Below are 22,383 nucleotides of genomic sequence, written 5' to 3'. Positions count from 1 at the left end.
AGTCTGGCGAGTCATGCACACTGATGGTGCTGGAGTGTCCTCTACTGAAAGGCTTGGCAGGGACTCTGAACCATGATGAGCCCTCTCCGCTATAAACAAGCCTCTTAACCCAAAGCAGTTGGGTACTTCATTTGATGGCTTGTCTCACTGATGTTACTCGCCTCCACAGAAGGAAGACTCATCCCAGAGACAAGATGATGAGTTAGAAATGAAAAACAAAGAAACAAAAAATTAAAAAAGAAAGGAAGCATGCAACGGCTATGCCCCCACATCCCACCAACAGTTGTTTATGGCTCTGCAATTCTGTCTAAATAAACCAAAATTGCTCTAATTGAGGTATGTTGTTCTTAGTCCAGCAATGATTTTTCTTTTTTTTTCTTCTCCCTTTTCGTTTGCCCCTCAAATCGTTAGACCCCTCATTTTAAGTTCCAGCCAGAACAGGCTCTGTAACTAGATATCTGTTGCTTACGGTTGACAATGCAAGAGGCTTTTTAGAAAGAGAGTGTGTGTTGGGGTGGGGGGGCTGTAGAAATGGATTTCATCAGTGGCATCAGTGGCAGTCTTTATACTGCTCTCCCCTCATCTCTTTTCTGTGTTTTGTGGACCTCCCATCCACATAGGCCCCCCATCTTCCTCCCCCTTATGGGAGGTGAGGCTCCATAAGTCATTTAACGTGGGAAACCCAGTCAATTAAATGAAGGAAGCCAGCCTTGCAAAATCCAGGCCTCAGGTCCTGTTACAGTGTGGCCTAGCGCGAAAAGAGCAAGTTATTCATATCATCGCTTAATGCAGGGATTGGATGTTGAGAATAAAGATTGAGTGTCCCGACAGATCCGCAGCACAGTAAATTTATTGTTGCTGGTCAGTCAGCGAAAATGTGCCCATTTCGCAAACCAATGGAAACTTAAGGTAACTGCTGGAAAAACCCAGGTATTGAAACTTTTCTAGCGTGGCCACCAGTGAATGCCGGGCAGTGTGTGTAGAAAGCTGCCATAATGACCTGGAGGTCAGCCAAACGTAGCAGTCAGGAACTTCCAAGAGAGAGGGAGAAAAAAACAAACAAAACAAAACACTTGAGGAGATGAAACGCTGACCTTTTCTATTGGCAGTGCTGCCAATTTCTTCTCCCACGGCTACAATAATCATCTTTATTATGACTTCTGTATTTAAAATGTTAGCCAGAACAGTCTTAAGGTGTGTTCCATGATCAAAGACCTCAGTTTTTACTGACTGGATGGACTAGACAAGTACATCCCTGGGTGTTCTTGTCAGTGATTTTCCTGTAAATATTTCCCCTCCTACCTGCCATCCTGTCTTATAACTGTAGTTCATTCACATATCTGAGTCTAAATTACCCTAGTCTGAGGAGAAGAAAAAAAGTATACTCTAATACTCTTCTTTCCCCAATTACTGGGATTCCAACGGAAACCTGATCTTTTTTTGGTGTTTCCTCTACTTGTGGATCTGTCATGTCTCACAGTCCACTCCACTGGCTGTCCGACGGGGAAAGGGGGTGTGTGGTTTGCGTCTAGGTTTCTCTGGCCGCACACCAGACACCCGCCCTGACTTCCTGCTTGACTCATGTCACTACGTCTGGTGTTTGGTGTTATCATGGGCTACTGTTGGCCAGAGTTTCCCATGAGCCTGAGGGTGTAGCCCAACGTCCACTATAGAATGATTGCCATGCTGAGGTTCAGAGGCATTTCTCAACCTGAGTTTGATTACCTAATTATTTTTGTTTGTTTTAAGCCTTTTATTATAATCAGAAACGGTAGCGTACAACCTTTCTGAGGGAGAATATCCATGCCAAGATTGTTAGGCTCAGTTCATATTTCAACCTAATTATGTTATCATAATAATCATAAGAGTTGTCTTGAGACTTTGTAACATAATTCCACAGAAGGTAATGATTGGAGATATTACAATCACCATTTTATTTGTTTGAAAGTTTCTAGGGCTGGTTTAAATAAATTGTTTGCTTTAGCGTATAGCATTTTTTCAAAGAAAACCTCAATTGAAGTTTTCTCACTTGCATTATACTGTACCAGGCAAAAAAACAAATTAGGCTATGGTTATCCATCTGGTTAGTGAGGGTGACTTAAAAAAAAATATATATATTATTTGTTTTTTTTAATGCCTTTTATTATAGACTAGAGTCTCGGGGGGACCCCATCCGCTGCGCGGGGCTTTGCGTTTGTTGGTCCCTCCGTGTCCCTCTGTCTGTATGTATTAAGTAATAAAAAATAATAATAAAATACATGGGGGTCCGCGGACCCCCTCGTGGAACCCCTGGAGAGCCGCGCGAAACAGCGCGTACACCTTCAGACCCCATATAGATCCACCGTCTTGCTCCCTGTGGCTTTTGTTTTTTCATGAACCTCCTTGCTTGTTTCTGCCGCTTGTTTTTCGGCAACCTGACTCGAACCTGGCATCCCGACTGACATCACTGACGAATCCTTGGTATCTTTACTTCCGGGTTGCATAATGGTGACATCACTGTCGAAGCCTTGGTATCATGATCCTAGCCTATTGTGTTTACCAGATGCGTCACCACTACGCGCTGTTGTTTTTTTCCACGCTCGTGCTAATGAAACACTAAACGGAGAAGCGTGTGGTTGTGAGGTAGAGCGTTAATTTATTAGCATTGTACTGACCTGAATGGATCGTGGAAGCAGAAGATACGGTGCAATGAAGTGGAAGAATGTGTGTGTGGAGCGGGGCTTGAAGCGAAGGACGCTGATTTCAATGGCCGCCGCTTCGTGTTGTTTCGGCTGTGACCGTCGGCGTTCGGTTGTGCTGACGGTAAACGGTGCGAAAGTGTTTCCCCGTCCGGTGTGGTCGTAATGTGGTGAGTAGAATTAATTATGTTCCGTGGAGGCAAATGTGTAGTGACCAATGAGAAGTACCCTACGCCACCCGTAAATTCAGCGTGCACGTTGTGGCTGGTGTTGTGGTGACATGTCATATGTAGTTGTTGTGTTTAGTCCAAATCAATGCCGTGGGTATGGCGTCAGCGGCGAGAGGTCCAAATGAATGGAGTGGGTGTGGCGTCAGCGGCGGAAGTAGCAATTCTCCGATTATATAAGTAGATAGGACAGTAGGCTGACAGGAACAGGGGAGAGAGATGGGGGGTGACACGCAGCAAAGGCCGTCAGGATTGGCACTCGAACCAATGACGTGCTGTGAGGCTACATTGTAGCCTAGGTAGCGGGCCAGGCCAGTGAGGGCGACTTTTAATTAATTGACAGCCAGCTACGATTTTTTCCCCCGTCACGATATGTATTTATTTACAGGTGAATGTTTTCTGTTTCTGTTTTCTCTTATTAAGCAGCTAAGGCATCCTATAGTGTGTATAGTTTCAATGTATAAATTATTTCTTTATTTATTTATATTATAGACTGTTTAGACTTTAGACTGATGATAGGTTCTTGGTTTACCTATGATCCTGGATTACTACTTCTATGCATTTGATGTATTACCTCGTATTTACCTGCTTACTGTAAATCTGTAAATGAATTGTAAGTTGTGTAAGATGTTGCTTACTGAAAGCGCAGATCATCATTTCACAGAGAAATGGATAAAAAACAAACAGGCCGTAGTAAATAGCCTCCCCCTCTCTCTGTCTATTCCTTGCTCTGACTCGCGGTGAATCAGTCTGAGTCTTTCTCATTCTCTTTCTCACTGGCCCCCTCTCACTGTCTGCTGTCCCTTACCTCCCTCTCCCCTGCTAGCCTTGTTGACCAAAGCCCTCAGACATGTGTTTCCCAAACCAGTAGTAGTAGTTGTAGCAGCAGAAGCAGCGGTGGTACACTTCATTATAGACCCCTCAGAGAGGCCAGAGTGTTTTCACAAGGGATTTGTCCTGAGGTCAGTGCAAAGTCAGAGGAACAGGGGATGCCACCCCCCACATCACCCGTCCTGCTAGGTGCGCCTGCCCTCCCCATTCATACCCTTCAGCTTGATTGTTGTTCTTCCAGATTGGTAGCGTAGCTCATTTTTCACTTAATTGCAGTTGATGAAACAATTTCAAACGTTTTTTTCCAGGTATGGCGGGTAGAAGAAACCAAATGTTTAATTTGGAGGCGTGGCTGGTTCACAACGGTGATACACATCTAAACGCAGCCCAGTCTACAGCTCTTTTATACTGATTAGAGGGTATCTGACCCGTGCACTAGTGTGGTATTACAATGTCACAGACAGCCCGACCCTTGGCCTCATGACCCCTGTCTCAATAACATTTGAACCCTGGAGCTTGCTGAAAAGTGTTCGTGACCAAAAGGGCAGCTTGACCTGGCTCGAGTTGGGTTAAATGATAGTTTCCATCTTTTTTAATCCAATTGAAAAAGGACAAATTGCCCGTGGAATAAAAGGTTAATTATAAGACCTTTTCCCATTTGCAAATTTTTAAGATGTTCAGAATTGGCTTCCTGAAGTAAACAAGGCACCATCCTAATGTTTTTGCACTGTCCAATTGTACAGAAAGCAGTTACACACATGCTTCAAATATGGCTCCGTTTACTGTGGTAATCTGAAAGGATCGTTCAGCATGGTCATCTGCAATGCAGTGGTTGTTGTATCTCAAAGTGCAGCAAATTAGGTTTTATAAAAAGCTAAACAGTCTTTCATGATCCATTTCTCTTTTTCTGTCAAGGCCCATTCCCCCAGGATGACATAATTTAATTCATTTATCCAGTATAAATAAGAAAAGTGACTGCACCAAACGGCAGTGCCACTGAAGCCAAGCAAGTGGTGGCAACAGCCTGCTCTCACTGTCCAAGGATGCAGATGTTATTGAACACTCTCCGTCAAGCCATTTGAAGAAACTTTTAATCAGTGTTCGGTCTGCCAAGTAATGGGGAAAAATGTTGTTTCATGTGTTCTGCCTTGCTGTCTATTCCAGGTTTTAACAAGTGTGCCGTGCTGTCTTGTCCGTCTTTCTCTCTCTCCCCAGGTCCCGGCCACGGACAGGAATGCCCTGAGCTCTCTGTGGGGCAAGCTGGCCTCTGAGATCCTGATGCAGAACTGGGATGCTGCCATGGAAGACCTCACCCGCCTGAGAGAGACTATCGATAACAACGTAAATGCCCCACCTCTCAGAATTTGATAGCACATTTAGATTGCCTTACATAGACTCTCATATTGACCGCTTTACTTTTCAGTGCAGCGGTGCTGTGTTTTTTTTCCCTTACCACATTCCGCCTAAGCACAAGCACTGATCTGACTACTTAATAACTGTTTTAGATTTTCAGCTCGACTGGTGGCAATCTCAAATGATAGCAATGTTGTTCCAATTCCTTCCTTTGGTCCCAAACAAGATATTTGAAGAAATGCGGGATCTGTTGCCAGGGAATTTGCGTATCACGTTCATGCTTCCCAGAGGAAGAACCCTACTGATTTTGGTGACCCCATGGCCTTTCCTCTAGCTCAACCTTAGTTTAGGCCAAATGTGCCACTTGCACACACAGTTTCTCAAAATCTAATGAGCAGATTGCCATGAAACTTGCAGATTGTGTTCATGCTCTCCGGAGGATGAACCCTAACCACTTGAGAGATCCCATGGCCTTTCCTATAGCCACACGTTGAGGCCAACATACACTCAAGATATCTCAAAATCTAATGTGAAACTTGTATTGTATTAAACACTTAAAGGGATATTTCACTTTCAAACTTGTTTGGGGTCATTTTAAAGTCTACTCTGGCTTTCGTAAGGACCCCAGACAGTTTTTAAGTTGCTTGATTCAGTATTTAGATATTTTAAATTCATTTTATCAGACACCGTTCATATAACCCATTGCAACTTCAAATGTATCCATTTTAACCATGATAGATTCATCGAAAACATCCGTCTTTGGTTCTGGTGACTGACATTGTCCTTTTAATGCGTGAGGGGGTTGTATTTTGTCAATTACTTTTGTATTTATTTTATTTTATTTCCCCCCCCAAAATTTATAAAATGAATATCAAATATCTAAATACTGAAACAATTAACTTAAAAAACTGTCTGGGGTCCTTATAAAACCTGTGTAGACGTTAAAATGACCCCAAACATGTTTGAAAGTGAAATGTAATGTTTTATTAACTCTTTCTTACTGTCACCTTCCTTTCCTTCTGCTTTTCTCCATTTCAGTCAGTTAGCTCCCCTCTCCAGTCTCTCCAGCAGAGGACATGGCTCATTCATTGGTCACTATTTGTCTTCTTCAACCATCCCAAAGGCAGAGACAATATCATCGAACTCTTCCTGTATCAGCCTCAGTAAGCATAAGTCTATACACATATTTCATAAAGTACAAAGTGTTCCTAGTTTTACCCTGAAACCCTGTAAAGCGAAAAGTAAAGCGGTCAATAGACCTGACCAAATTACATTTTCACCATTTGCCCACAAATTCAAACCCCCCACCAGATTCATGCTTATACATGTACAATGAAACCAAATGGACCCTTACAGTTCCATTTGTACACTGTGTACACTTGGGTCATCCAAGAGGTACTCCTGAACATCGGCAGGCCCATTGGACTTTCCCAGCACCAGCAAAGGAGAAATACCCACAAGAGAAACGGGAAAACAAAGAGCTGCACCTTAGCTGAACCTTGGCTCTTGGGGGGTTTTGGCCCAGGAAGGTGGACCCAAATGGGCATAGAGCAGCCCGGGCTGGCAGACTTTCCCCTCCATTCTGTGAGATCTGGAGGAAAAGTTGGACACGTTTTATTAGAGTAACTCAATTTTGAGAAAACCATTTGCTATTATAACGTTGTTTTGGGGGGGGGGCTTCTTCATGAACCCTGCTGGTATTTTTAAAGTGGTTACAGTCAGTGTGTTTTTGTGTGGTCTGTTTACTCTCCAAGTTGAGAAGAATGCCATGTGTACAGCAGAGCGGAAACTTGATACAGTGTGTTAAAATTTACACACCACCTATTTTGATGTCCCCCCCACCCCACCCTCCCCCTGCTCTGATTGTAGGTTTGTGTAATTGAACAGATGATTGCGCTCCACAGACAGAATGACAAGCCACCACAACACAGCACATCGGGGCTGTCTGGTTTTTTGAATTTTGCTCAGTTTTTAATTTTATTGTGGATGATTAAGGATGGCTGCCCAATAATTAGTCATGAAAAAAGCTCTCCTCCCGCCATCTGTGTGCACAAGCTGAGGTAGCTGTGTATGCTTTGCAGTCTCACAGTGGAGAAACCTCATGTTTCCCCAGTGAGGCTTGGCTTGGCATTTGTCCCCCATCGCTTGACCATTACTTCCTTTGGCTGACGGTCGGTGACCAGTGGCTGGCCTTCAGTTCCACATTTGACCTCCCTTACCTCTGGAGTCAGCAGATGTTGGCCAAAGTGTTGTTTGTGTACTAATGGCAGCCCGCACCGAGTTCAAGGGCATTCATACAAGGGAACGATGCCCAACAACAACTGTGATGCAGGTGCAAACTGGACAAATAATACTGCGGTAATGCAATCCAAGCACTCACTTGATTGTCTGTATCACTCGCTCTACATCATTGTCTTCTCCAGATGGGCCATGAAATTGGAACTTGTTTCCCTGTCTCTGGCCCGCTTTCTCATAGCCCCCCCCCCCCCCCCTCCACCAGCACCACCATGTCTCCCTCCCCATCCTATCCATCCACCCCCCCCCCCCCACCCGCGCCTCCTCTCCGCTGGTAAAGTCCTGTTGAGTAAAAAATGTTTTGAACAGGGGAAATTTGAACTCTCCTCGGTTCCTTGGCTGGGTGCCGCAGAAGCATCTTCAGCCGCCGGTACAGCAGTGTCGTTGCCTCAAACTCCAGAATGATTAAGTCCCATAAGTGGGGTCGGGTGAATGTTACCGCTCTTTTCTTTCCCCAATCCCCTTACAAGTCCCAGATATGGCATGGTGACTCATGCAGGATTGCTCGCTATTGGAGCCCCCCTGGAGAGGGAGTAGGTGTAAGCTAATCAGGAACACAGCACGGAGTGTTGCGGTCGGCCCACGGAGTCGAGCAACTACAAAGGGAGAGGAGAGGGCTTCTCTAAACCAGGCTGACAATCGCCTGGCCTGCACAGCACAGCCCGCTGCTGTTTTTAGACACAACATCATAACTGCCGCAGGCCACTTGTCCCTTTAATTGTTTCGGCTAATTAAACCGTAGCTCGATGCTCTCCCTCTCTTTCTGTCTCCCCCTCCCCCTTCTGTTCCTCTGGCCAAATCTATTGGAGTGCTGAACGGGGCCCACTCTCTGTGGTAGGGGGAAAACTCCACTTCCTCTGCTCAGATTTAATTTGGTCAGTAGGGGTTGAGTGGAGGGCGAAGTTCAAAGATAGATGCATGGATAAGGATAAGGAGTGGTCCCGATATATAATGAATGCCGATTGCTCGCACATCTTGACAAGGCATGGCGTTGTACATGCGTAGCCCCTACATGTTGTTTTTACAGAAACGCAGTCTCGAGAGTCCAAACGTTGTCTGGGGTTAGAATCAGCCTCTTAACAAGGCCTACTCTCTCGTGCTCAGCCCTCAGCCAGTTGACCTGTGGTTGAAACACGAAGGCCTTGATGGATAGGGTTTCAGCTACTGGGCAGGTCCCTCCTGCTCAGTGATCTGTATCTACTACCCAGGGTGAGCTCTCCCTCCCTCCCCCGCACAGGACACTAATGAAAGAGAAGGCTTAAAGCCGGGACCCGCATCCCCACACAGAGTGCCCCGGTACGACTCTTATCTGTTTAGCTGGAAAACGCTACTTCTCCATTCTAAATGCCACGAGCCTCGCAAGCAGCCAAAATGTCCCATTGTTTGTCCCTCTAAAGATCACATTCCTCCTTAACGCTGGTTTGGTGAGTGATGTTGACCTTTAATTTTCTTTCTCCAGATACCTCAACGCCATCCAGACCATGTGCCCACACATCTTGCGTTACCTCACCACAGCAGTCATCACAAACAAGGATGTCCGCAAGCGGAGGCAGGTTCTGAAGGATCTGGTGAAGGTCATACAGCAGGTAAAACTCTCCCTTTACACCCCTATGTTATATTAAAAGTACAGGCAGTTAAGAGTTCATGACTGACTGGCCTGGGAATCCGTTCAGGCAGGCATCAATGAGTGAGTAACTACCATGTATACCCAGTATACCACATTGACACAGTGGCCATTTTGCTTTTACGTCATACTCGGGTGCATTCTTAGGAGTATGAAGAGCAAAATGGCCACCGTGTGAATATGGTCAATAGGTTTTGTGGTACTTCCTTTTAAGAGCAGAGTGAGTTTAAGCCCAAGCTGGAGAGGTCTTGAACCCATTAGGTTTGATGAATGGCAGTGCACTGTCTGATTGTAGTGTACCCGATGCTTTCCCCACCAATGACAGTAGCTTCTTCAGACATCAATGGCTCTGAAATCCAAATAAGCGCCGTCTCGGTGGGTTCTGGGTAATCACTAAAACATGTGCTTGGTGCTCCGTGTTAAGGCCCCAAGTCTTTTTGGGACTCATCCTCAAGCACGACTTGGAACTACTTATGGGAGTTTTAGTGTGTGTTTTTACTCAAGTTTTTGTAAACTGTGGTGTTCATTCTGCAGTTGTCATTTTGATTTCATGATAGTCGTTGTTCCTTGTTAGTCAAGCTACCTAGACAAACTTTTGACTTTTATTTTGTGATGTTGGTGTTTTTCTGACACGGGGCATGGATACCGTTAGGAGGTTATTGATTCCGATTATGCTTATTGATTCCAGTTCTTAACGATCTGATGAGTGTGAAGGACTAGTACCGACTGAAATGTTTTTATTCCAATTAAAAGTTGTATTTATCATTTTTTATCATTTATCATGTGCGGGAGTATTGCTTCTACATTGGTTGGCCCTTGGTCTTCTCTGACACACCTGTCAATCTGTAGGTGTGCAAGAGTTTTGCTCGTTTAGGTTCTAAAATGTTGAAGATATTAGATATGGAAAATTTAATTTTCTTCTAATCATTAACTGAAATAAACAGTACCGTATTTACAATTAGTACTCCAAAACTGCTTATATGAGTAGTACCTGAGATAGAGGCATACTAAGCTAGGTATGTCCTTGCAGCTATGTAACGTTTGGTTGCAATAATGAAAGGTTATTAGCGCGTTTAGGAACCGATAAGCAGACCGGAATTTGATTATTTTTTATGGATACTCTGTACTTTTTTTTACATTTTGGATTCAGTTCTAACTTGGAACCACATTTTGGTACCCAACCCTAAATGATGCACATACATACCTCATACATTTCTCATATTGTTTTGTTTGCAGGAGTCTTACACCTACAAAGACCCAATTACAGAGTTTGTGGAGTGCCTGTACGTGAACTTTGACTTTGACAGTGCTCAGAAGAAGCTAAGGGAGTGTGAGTCGGTAAGTACAGCACTTACACCACCACCAGTTATTAACTCATCTCATCTGCTGGCTATCATCACTTCATCTCATCTGCTGGCTATCATCACTTTTGTCATATCTGCATATTGTGGGATAGGAGAAAGGATTTCACACCCAATCCTGGTTTATTGTGCCTCTGAGGTGATCAATCAGGTGAGGAATTCCTCATTTTGCAGGTCAGCCTGCTGAACTTTCAGATGAGGCTTTGTAGTAAATACCATTAGCAATCATGCGACTATCGTTTTTCCAAACAAATTTTGTATTTGATGGAGACCTGTGTGGGTCCAGGCCTCCAGGGCAGACTTATATCATACCGGGGTGATACAGAGGTTCTCTTGGAAACCCTATGACTCACGGTTTCGGTCAGATTTTACTATGGCCTGTAATTGTCCATCAGGCTAGTAGTTAACAGTAAAAGCTTTATAAGCAAAGGTCTATGCAGAGGCGTGCAGACACTCATTTTAAGAGGGAGGTCTGTCACAGAGGATCCATTTAAAGCATTTATTTCCATTTTGGTTTGTAATGGCTCAATGGATTATACCATAACAATTCCAACTGTAGTGCTTGAGCTAAGAATGGAATATGAGTTGCACACTTGTAAAAAGCCTGTATGTTCGCTACAACAGTGCTTTGTGTTTTGATAACATAAGTAATTCTTGGACAATTCTGAAATATCCCAGAGAAGACCAGAAGACCCAACAAATTCACAGAATCGGGCCTCAATGGCACATGTTGGCATGAGTGTTGTCATTGTTGTACACACAGTGCATCAGTCACTTACCAGCAATACTTAAGGGCTGTCCACACCAAGCACTATAACTAAAACTATATCATTCACCACTGTCGTTTTAGTTGTGGTGTGGACTTTGCCATCCACTTTAGTTACAATGATTTTTAAAACAATATCTTGATAGTTATAGTGTTTGGTGTGGATGGCCCTTGGGGTTCATGACTGACAGTAAAGTCACACAACTTCTGGCAATTTGAGAACGTTTGACGTCAGACCACAGTTTAGCTAAGTGGCAGTGTGAGATGTTCTACACTCTGTTCCCTGAAGAGGTGTAACTTACTCTATGATGCCCAGCTAAGGACACACTGTAGGTGGCATTGTCTAGAGTTTCTGGCTCGGCTAGAACAATCTGCCCACACAAAGAATACTGAGCATAAAGCATACACTTGTAATGACATAACTTGATACTCATCAGCTGTGATTTGAGCAGAGTACTACTTTTTCTAAAGGCCTGATTATATTTTTCGATGTAGGTCTGTCCTTCTGTCCACAACAAACAGCATACTGTATTTTGAAAACTAACGTTTTCGTCTGGATTGCTATGGAATTGGATGTTTACCTTCATGCACCTCAGAGGATGAACCCCACTGAATTTAGTGACCCCACCCATGGCCTTTCCTCTAGTCTAGTGCTACCCTTAGGCCAAAATGTCCACTTGCACACAAGATATGTTTAAAATCTGATGGCCAGCCTAGCGGTTAAGGTGTGAGTCGCGGGTTCGATTCCTGAGCCCGACGGCCTTTGCTGCATGTTCCTGTCACTCTACTGTACTATTTGAAAAAAACATATATTTAAAAAAAATTAAAATAATGATTAACCTTAAAGGAGCACTTCACCCCTGGAAGAAGTTTTCGGTCTTTTAATGAAGTTTAAGAGTCAATAAACAAGATCCTGGGTTTTTTTTGTGAGTAATCTGTGTTTTTAGATATCTAGTAATATTCGCAATATTCGTGACGTTATTTGCATCATGAGAGATTGGTCTCATTCCTTTCCGCACTACATGTCTCGGCGTGTCTCAGTCAGACCATCTCAAAAGACAGCCCCAATGGGGTGTCCGTAACACTTTGTTCAACCTTCTTTCGCCACTCGGCCACTCCCATTAGCTGCGGCCAGCGGCCCTTGCAGAGTGAGGCATTACTTTACCTGAGTTATCTTCTGATAGTTGTACTTGAATGTTGACATGAAATAATAATCCTGTGTAGTGTTTCATAAGCGCAAGCTTGAAAAAAAAATACAGCGTGGAGTAGCAGCGCTGGTAAACAAACACCGTCACGAAAGGCTAGGATCATAATACCAAGGATGTGACAGTGATGTCAATACTATGCGACACGGAAGTGAAACTGCATGAAGATACTAAGATGTCCCAGTGATATGACATCACTAACGAATCCTTGGACATATATGTAACCAAATGAACGTTTGCGAGGACAGCCAGTGTTGCCAGATATTGTGAGAGAAATAAGCAGCCAGGTCTATGAAAACAAGCCCAAAAGAAAAATAACTATGCCAAGAGCACTTTACCTAGACATGGGATATTATATATTTGAAAATTGCTGATCTACAAGCTCACAACGCTTCGCAACCCATTGTGAGCTTGTAGATCTGCTATTTACAAAAAAATCTTGAGGGGGAAAAAGTCCAAAATGTGGATTTTTTTTTTTTTTTGCAAAATATTTTTATTTGCTTTTCAAAATGTGGAATATTTTTGACACATATTTGTTAGGGGCTCCCTGCCACAAATTATAATTTCAGATGGGGGTCTGTGGAAAAATACATGAACATGTTTGAGAACCACTGGTTTAAACAGCAATCAAAACATTTGGAAACAAGCCCAAATATCAACTACATTTTAGAAAGAAGCCGCTTATAATAAGCAGACATGGCGACACTGGCATGCTGTTTGCATGTTATTGTTGGAGATCACACCCACATGGAACCTCCCCTGCCACAAGGCACCAAAGCATTCTGGGAGTTGAAGTTATAGGCAGTGATACGCTGTGGTCCCCCTGTGGTCCCCCCTGTGGTCACCCCTGGAACTTCTTCCAGGGGTGAAGTGCTCCTTTAATAGTTTTAGTGACCCCATGACCTTTCCTCTAGCACCACCTGTAGGCCAATATTTCAACTTGCCCATAAAATATCTCATAATCTAATAGATTGCAGGATTTAAATTAGCCTGTCAGTGAATGCATAATAGAAAATAATTCTGCTACTACTAATAATAATAATAGCAAATAATGATTAAAACATTTTCATGTTAAGCCCCAATAGTTACAGTAATCATCTCACACTGAATGCACACCTGGCAACGATTTCTATCTTTCCGTTTTATCGCAAAATGCAATAAAATGGTATGAGTGACACCCTCATAAATGAACGAGTTGTGATCCAATATTGAGAGCTTCAATGTTCTTGAGTTGCTCAAGGCAGCACACCTGTGCCTAGCAAGAGAGCTCACAGTCAGGGAGGAGAACAGTCACTCAATGCTCGTCTCTGGCAGCTTGCTTGTAAACGACCTATACATTTCAGAAAGAGAAATAGGCCATGCAGTTGACCAGTAATGTTGATTAATTTCTCATCTTCAACTGCTACTTTCAAACTTTATTACCAATAGAGTATGTACGCCTAGTCCACTCCTACTTTGGAGCACAGCGTGCTTTTGGTTGGCTGCTACTGTCTCACCACACTGCAAAGTTTGAACTTTTCTCAACTTTTCCCACTTTTTGCTGTCTCTTTTTGCTGAATTAAGGTCATTACTTTGCGATGCAAAGAAAAGCGATGCAAAGAAATGATACGAAAATGCTTGTAATTAGGTGATGATGCCTCATTCATACAGGTTGATGATTTTATTCACGCTGAAAAATCGACCTTGTTTTGAAAAATAATTGTCGCTTCATCGCCTCTTTATAATCACGCTCTGGATGTGCATGTACTCATAACATAAACAGCAGTTCAAATTAATGCAAATGAATCGCACAAAATAAACATTCCCGGTGTGTACGGACCTTAAAAAAAAAATAGTTAAAAAAACAAAAACAACATTGCAGAACCAATCCAAGGTCTTTAGGGCGGTGACATGATTGGCTTCCAAAGCATTAGTTGAAGGTTTGTTAGCGGGTGTTCTCGCCGCCATTCTAACAACTACTTTGCATTTAGAACTCCCCAGACGATTGGTAGGCACTAGGCGGAGAACTCCGATCATCTGGCAACACGAGACTAACTATTTAGGTGTGGTTGGTATACAGACCACTGTATAATACAAAAGAAATGTTCATGCCTTAAAATATGTACTATACCTTACAACGTTTATCTAGGCACCTGAACACTGGGTGTACTCAGTCTAATAAGGAGTAACATATCCCCTATAGGGGTCGGTAGTGGGTCTTTCAGATGGAGTCGTTTTTATTTGACTGATACTGCTGTTTTAACTAACTGTTAGTCAGTTAGTTAAAACTGCTGAATTCACACCAGCAGTGGCTGCATTTTTTCCGCTAAATGGGTGTGTACTGTGTACAAAACATCTGAAACACCCACGTCACCTTTGCTTGAACGCATAGTCCATGCCTATTTCAGACCCCTGCTTGGGTGTCACTATCTCGCCGCACTGCAGCAGTGGCAAAGTTTCTTTTCTTTACTTTGCTTGCATGCTCTGTTTTTTTGCTGGCTCTGTCCACCTGCTGCAGGGGGGAAAGCAGTGGTTGCTCCCTGTCATAAACGATGCATTGAACCTTGCTAAAAAAACAAACCTGACGCTACCAATCATCACTGAGATTGTTTGCCTTCCACGCTGTTCCCATCTTCACAGTACCACCCATAAACTCGTTCGAAAGTTTAGTTATTCACAAAACCACAGCTAAACAAAATGGTCCATGGTAGCAGAGAGGGGCTCTTGATAGCGTGTTTAAATCTTTGAAAGATTTTACAGAATGACTATACGAAATGCAGAAGGGAAGAAAATAAAAACATTTGTTGGTGTAAACTTTACACCCACCACTGTAAAGGCAGGTTTTTGTGACGGCATGAATCGATTTACGTCAGCTTTGCGACAACGCAGAAGTAAATTGCAGATGATTGCATTATGCCGCCCTCTGGCGGTTGTGATCGAATCTGACCACAAGACCGACTCAACTAGGCCAGAGGTTTTTCTTTATGTTTTCTTTTCATTTCAGTGGCGTGCTGTGACGTAACTCCCCCCACCCATCCTATTTCCGCCGCCCCCTGGTGATCTGATCACCTATTGGCGATCTTCAGTAGCTGCGATTGGAAGATATGTAAATAGAAACAATCACCTAATGCAAAAGACCCTTTCAGTCTTCAATATTCTTTGATATTGCATCTTACCGAAATTGTATATCCTACATTCTTTCAATGTTCTAATTGATTTTGGCTGCTTTTAACCTGTTAGGCCAATGCTTGCTCTTAATTCATTTTGAAATATTTAATGTATGTTTAACATTTTAACAGTTTGAGCTGCACTATAATCATGAGGGAAACTGAGGTAATCATTCATGTATGGCAAATCACGTGTTACATTGATTGACTATGCCCCAGGAGATGGGTAATTTAGGCCCTCTGGTGGGGTTTTTTTTTGGGGGGGGGGGGGGCAGGTTCTGGAGGCCCAGTCATTGGCTAGCAATCAGATTTAGAGGCACAGCAGGTGTGCTAATTGGTTCTGTGTTCTATGTTACACTGAAACCTGATCCCCTAGTTCATTCTTTACATACAGACTGTAATTTAGATTTCCCAAATGATTTGATAATTTGGACCTGCTGAAGAGTAAAGGACTAAACTTAGGCTTGTTTGGCCCCTTTTTCATCTTTTGCCTCTTGACGATAAATGTCCACAATGAAAAACATCTGGCCTGATCAAATGGCTCTTTCACTGTAGTAAATGTTTATAAATCATGTCAGTGGTTTACTGAAGGTTCCATTTCGTTCTAATCTATTTTTAAGCTAATACATATAGTCTGCCCCTTTCCAAGTCACCATTTAACAAATAAGAAGCCTATAACCAAACTCATTTGCGTGGATTTGTTTTTACTTCATAATATCCTTACAGAATTTGTGCTCGGGACAGAAAGAATTCCAAGCATGGCCTCCGAGAAAATGAGATTTTTCCTGTGCAATTGCCTCCAGGGACCTTCTTCAAATGATGACATGTACTTCCAACAATATTAGAAGTGTATCCCATTTCAGCTCAGACATGACACACGACCTCAATCTTCGAACTTGTTAAACACTTGCACGCACTTTTGTAGAACTCTCTGGGTCGGTCCTGACCTCGCTCCACGGGGATGTTTTTACAAAGGACTCTGTCCTCCCCCGCTACCATGCAGGTCAGCCCAAGTTATTCCAGGTGCTTTTAGCACCGGCCTGGGAATAGGTAACTGTCATTATCAGAGCTTACCCAGTACATTGAAAAGCCCTCGTCAAAACTTGTTTTGTCCACACATAGTTGTAGCAAGGTGGGTGGTTACGCTAAGGGTTTGACTGCAGCTTCAACGCATTACCTGTGATGGTCTGCAACCATTTTCAGAAAATGACCTTGTGTTTGAAAAGCAACAACGGTAAGGTTTTTTTCTTTATCCCCCAGAGACCGACACATTTCATGCAAACGCACGTCACTCAAGGGTTTAAAAGGATGTTCTGAAATGTGTAGTGATGGTTGAAAAGTAAATGGATACCCCATAGGAATGGGCTCTTGCTCTGATGGGCGTTTGTAATTTATCAATTTAGAGTCACTGAGGAGAACAAAAAGGCTGTTAGTGACAACCACCTATTCACTGATTGCCATAATAGCCAGATTTGGGTTTTGTTTTCACTTCACAGTACTCTTTGCAATGGAGTAAATTGAAAGTTTAGGGTGTTCATGTTGTTGTTTTTTTCACCCTCTCCGTCCCCATCTGGAATCACTGTCAGATGTTGGATTCTCGCATGTCCAAGTAAGAAAAGTATAGCCTACCTATAGTTCAGATTGTCCATAAAAGGCCTCTTGAAGCCCCTTTCAGACTTTGTTTAAGCTTTGTGGTCTGAATCCCAGATGACAGTAATTAGAGCACTTAGCTGTTCAAAGTTTATCAGCCTTAGATAAGCGTTGTCATAGCTGAAATGTGCGTTGCCTGATAGCGCCATGTAGTTGGGATTTATTCAAGCAGAACTCTGGGTAGATAGCAGCTTTCTAAGCTTAAGCAAACAAAGAGTTGGCAATTCTTGGAGAAGCGTTTGAAGATGGAGTTCAGTGATGTGAAGTGGTACTCAAAGGATAGTTGGAGCACAGCAACAACTGTGGAATGTGAGCATTTCATTCAATGGTACCTCTGGGGGCACAGCTGGGTCATGAGCATTCACCATCTAGATGAATCGTCTGATTGCTCCTTTTGACTAACGTCAAAAGTCCAAGCAAGGCCATATTTCTCTGTGTAGCTGGCCACAGGTGATGCATGAACTGCAGAAGAGCCTCATAGGTCTCATCTGTGGGTGTACGCAGAGTGGAGGTGCTCATGTGTCTTAGTGTGACCGTAACGCCCTTGAGAATATGATGGCGTGTAAATTGGAGGTCCTGCACAGTAGAGTTGACACGGCAACACCGGAGGAGATGAAGGGTGATAAGTCACAGCCACTGTGGTCAGTTCAGTGGCTGGCTCCATTCTCGCATTCTTGTTTCATGTGGAGACCGTGGAATTCAAAGATTTGTGGTTGATTTGGAGCACCCTGAGTGGCCTGGGATTACTTTTTTTTTAAACAGATGGGGCTTTCTCCTTTTAGGCTTGTGCCAAAGCAAACCGCTCTGTTACTTAAATGTGACCAAAATGGACTTCCCTACCTCATTCACTGTGTGCCTGTATCTCAAAAACTGTGATTTAGTTTTTCCCTGTTCTGTTTTAATTTGACTTGGGTTTCAGTGAATTGAGTTTTCCCACAATTGAATCAGACTTGAATCCCCAAAAAAGGACAAAGAAGTAAACCTGTAATGCTGCACTTATATGGCTCTCAGGGACCGTTCAGTCAGAAAGCCCGGTCTTGATTGCATCAGCGAGTCTCTGAAAAGGCCTGAAGTCTGTCCTCATTTCACTGTCTTAACCTTCCAGAAACCTTAGTTTCAGCTAGCCTATACACTGACTGAAATAACTCTTGGTATAATATTTACAGTAACGTTAACCTATTCTCTCTCCTAGGTTCTTGTGAATGACTTCTTTCTGGTTGCTTGCCTGGAGGACTTCATTGAGAACGCCCGCCTCTTCATCTTTGAGACTTTCTGCAGAATACATCAGTGTATCAGCATCAGGTCGGTCACTTGATCGGATTACCGCGTGAAATCTCACGTCTCATTGTTAGTATTGCAGGAAGGTGGTCTATTCGTTTTGTCACTCTTCAGCATAATACAGCAGAACCCCTCAAGACTATGAGGAAGTGCCCTCTGCTACGTTCTATCGCTAGGCTTGTTTAGTGCAGGAAGTACGAACAACAGCCTTGTGATTTAGTGGAATGTCCCGTACAGATAAGTGTTTATTGCCCTGTCCTCCCTAGTCGAAAAGACACGCATGCGCGCACACACACACACACACACACACACACACACACACACACACACACACACACACACACACACACACACACACACACACACACACACACACACACACACACACACACACACACACACACGCATGCTGATCACACACTTAGAGATTAGGCATTTAGAAGTTTAAGTACTACCAGGTCTCCGGCGGCCATTCTGCTCACTAGACATTAAAGACCACCTGGGTGAGCCCAAACCAGAGACAGGTTTCTCCCAGGAAGAGGTCAGAGTTTAGAGATGGCTTCAGACGTTCCCAACCATCGTGCCTTTTTCAGGCATTTTTCCTCTGGGTTGTATTGGGTCAGGGGGTTCTGAGGGGCTCTACTGACCCGAGTTCAAAATACACTGTTGTGACATGAAAAATAAATTAACCTTGGATGTCCACCAAACCAAGAAATTTAGTCAATGCTAATTATAGTGAGCATTAGAGGGGGAAAAAAGAGATTATAGTAATTGTATGCAATTAAGAGAGATTATATGATTGGGCTGCCTCTTTACATAAATTTTAGAAAATGACAAATATAAAGATGTGTTTTCAGAGCATCCACCCTTCCGGACTATTAGCCTCTGTGTTTGCATGCCTGGATTTTCCTATGTCATGCCTTAGATCTCTGATATCATGTTAACTCCATAAGTAGGTGTCTTGTTTAATCATGATTACCTCACCGTTGTAGAGTACAAATGGCCCTGTGCATGGAGGAAGCCATATTCGCATTATGTTGCCCCTCAGGCATATTTGGTATGTTCAAACACTGAAGGCAGGCTTGCATTTCAAATATGCTACCCTGAACATATGATGCTCAGTGGAAAGAGGGAATGAATTACTTCTCTTGACACGTAAATGATTGCATTGACTGTTATATAGAGCTGTGGAGGTCTGTAGTCAAGGTTGAACCATGGAACATGATCGGGCTCTGTCGAAATCTCCAGTTGCAGATTGTCTGGAATTGATTAGGAGTCCTGGCTCTTTTTGGCAGTCTTACTGCAATTGGATCCATTTACTTGTTAAAGACCACAAAGGTTAGTGGTAACATTGAAATAGGAAGTTGAACGGTGATTTTCCTACTTTTCACCTTTTTTTTCAGTATTTTCAGGTTTGTTTGTTGAGGTTTCTACAGCAGGAGGACACGTTGTGGGCAGTGTCAGGGATTTCCCTGTTTATTTTCGGTGTTATGACAGAATTGTCTATTTTTGACAAACGCCCAAATTCCAAGTCATTAGTCCTCTACCCAGAAGCCCTTTGCACCCAAGCATGGACCCGAATGAATTTGATGCCTGTTTTTAATGAGGCCATTTTTACAGCCTGCTGGCCGTGATACTTTCACAGATATTTGCTCGCTCTTTGCCCATGGCATGGGACACAGAAGTAGACCAGAATTTGGCGTAATTTAGTTATTGTATGCAGTAACTAGGCTTATGTAAAACTTACTGTAGGCAGTGAAAATGTGACCCTGCGATTCAAGCCTGCACTCATAATTGCACACATACATCCTTTTGTCTAGACTTTTTGAATGTCCCAGTGTGTGTATTTCCTCTTTAATTTTGTTTTTATTGTGTGATTTACTGGAATAAATCCCTTCTAACATTGATTTGTTGCTCGCAAGGCCCTTCATCGACCTCAAATGGCACACTTGTTCTTTGACGTTTTAAGTAAGTGCCAGAGACGGCTGTTTAGCCCTTGCTGCACTGGAAATGGTGTGAGTGGACAGTCTTTTCCCATTGCCGAATTGTATTTTTGTTCACTGGCAGTTGGACGGATTTACCCAGTATTGTGTATTTGGACCTAAAATGGAGGATCTTTCCACCTCACAATTGAGTCATTAGAAAGACCACACGGTCATTTCGGTTTTCCCGAAAAATCAATTTTACCCCAAGCCGAAAGCGGGGCTGCTCCAAATGGCTTGGAATCTCCAAATGCTATCATATGGTAGTGTTTAACAATGCATTCATTTTAGCCCAGCCATGTTAAGAAGGGGGCTACTTTTTTTGAAAGACCCCCTTCCCCCCTCCTCCTCCTCCTTCTTCTCCTCTCTAACCCATTTATACCCCTACGTCTGACCCTTCTACCTTAGTGTGAGGTTGGTATTGAGACACAGAGGAGTCCTGTAGCCTGAAGTCGAAAAAGCTCAGGAGCTAGAGTGAGTAAGGGGTCGAAATGAAAGTGATCCCCTCTCCCCCAAGGAACAGGGGCATGGTTGTGTAAAACAAAACCAGTCATGGAAGCTGTCTGCTTGGCTTAAGGGCCAAAGGATGTCAATAGTTTGGGTTGTGTAAGTCCGGCACTCTCTCTTGCCCCTCTCACATCTCCTCACATTGCTACCCCTCTCTCCCCCTGCAACTTGCTCTTATTTGCTCTCCAGGGTCTATGTAGGCCTTAATGAGAAGGACCTGCCTCAGAAACACAGCAAGATAAAGGCTGCCCCTCTCTGAAACACAAATGCCCTTCCTATGAGGAAAGCATGGCCTGATTTTCCTTTTATAAATTAGATTAGAGATCTTTGAACCCAGAGCCTTTTGGGGGTTCTCTGTACTGTGTCCTGCACTATGCTGGATAGATTACGTTCAGAGGGGTTAAGGGTTTGATGAACTCTTTGACGGTTAAACTCGATTGTGTTTGTTTTGATGTTCATATCTGACTGGGGCTTGGACTGACATGTGCCCCCACTTTGCAAAATTGCCAAACAAAATACCCAACACCCCTGTGCAGCAATCACTTAATCACTGGGATAAGCCGAAACCAAAACAACACTTCTTTGTATTTGCCCTTTATTATTTGAATCCTCAGTAATAAGTGTGAATGCGTCAGAAGTAGGCTAGACTTGACAATCGTTTTAGGGATTTGCTGTTTTTCACAGTTTTTCCACTGGCGAGCAAGGTCGTGGCGGATTATTGTGTACAGCCATCCTCGGATTACCTTTAACAAATTGGCTTTGGCTGTGAATATGCACTGTGATTATCCCTCAAATGAACCATTTGCTATGCATGGGCAGACATCAGGCATACAGGCTTCTACCACAAAGCGCTGCCTCATTCTGACAGGAGGCCCTGCGTTGGCCTCTCTGGTGTTAACGGTGTCACTTTGTGATGGCAGACATGTGTTAGCCATCACGATCCCAACTCACGTCACTTGACAGCCGACACTTTCCACGCTTGTTAGGTCCCAAATAATGATCCATAAGAACGATTTCTTTGCCAAGCATCGTTTTCCACAGGTTTTGCTGAGCCCAAGCATAATTGTCCGTCCGGCGGAGCTTAGCGGGTCGAATCACGTCTCTCTGAGTGGCAGGTTGATCAGCCTCCCTCCATGCTTCTTTACTCCTCTGGGCTGTTGAGGTTCACATGAATCAGTGCCTAACTGGTGTTTTTCTGTCCTGCTGTCCACCTCCTCCGTCTCTTTTCTGTGGTGAAAGTGCTGATAGATCATGCACTGTCATTGGGAGACCACACTCTATTTTGTCTATTATGCTGAGGTAATGCTATTTATTTGTTGTTGATGTCTTAACGACCCTTCCAGACACTGATGTCATTTCAGCCCCCTCCTGTATGTGGTTTTTGCTACAGTTTGAAAGAAAAAAAAAGAAACCTAGTGGGTTTGGATGATTTTTCTTTTTTCTTCTGTTCGAGCCTTGAGGTAAGGCAAACATTATCGTA

General features: G+C 43.4%; 1 protein-coding gene across 1 annotated transcript in view; it reads left to right on the top strand.

The window, feature by feature from the left end:
- eif3ea (eukaryotic translation initiation factor 3, subunit E, a) overlaps nucleotides 1-22,383 on the top strand; it is a 38,257-nt gene that overhangs the window by 11,833 nt on the left and 4,041 nt on the right. Inside the window, exons 6-10 of the mRNA XM_080426010.1 lie at nucleotides 4,952-5,077; nucleotides 6,128-6,252; nucleotides 8,844-8,970; nucleotides 10,245-10,346; nucleotides 18,329-18,438. Coding sequence (XP_080282136.1) covers nucleotides 4,952-5,077; nucleotides 6,128-6,252; nucleotides 8,844-8,970; nucleotides 10,245-10,346; nucleotides 18,329-18,438 — 590 coding nt within the window. The remainder of the gene's footprint in view (nucleotides 1-4,951; nucleotides 5,078-6,127; nucleotides 6,253-8,843; nucleotides 8,971-10,244; nucleotides 10,347-18,328; nucleotides 18,439-22,383) is intronic.

Source organism: Gymnoscopelus braueri (assembly GCF_963280865.1).
Source record: "Gymnoscopelus braueri genome assembly, chromosome: 4".
Lineage (NCBI taxonomy): Eukaryota > Metazoa > Chordata > Actinopteri > Myctophiformes > Myctophidae > Gymnoscopelus > Gymnoscopelus braueri.
The sequence above is the reverse complement of the archived record's forward strand: the minus strand, read 5'-3'. Positions and strand labels throughout refer to the sequence as shown.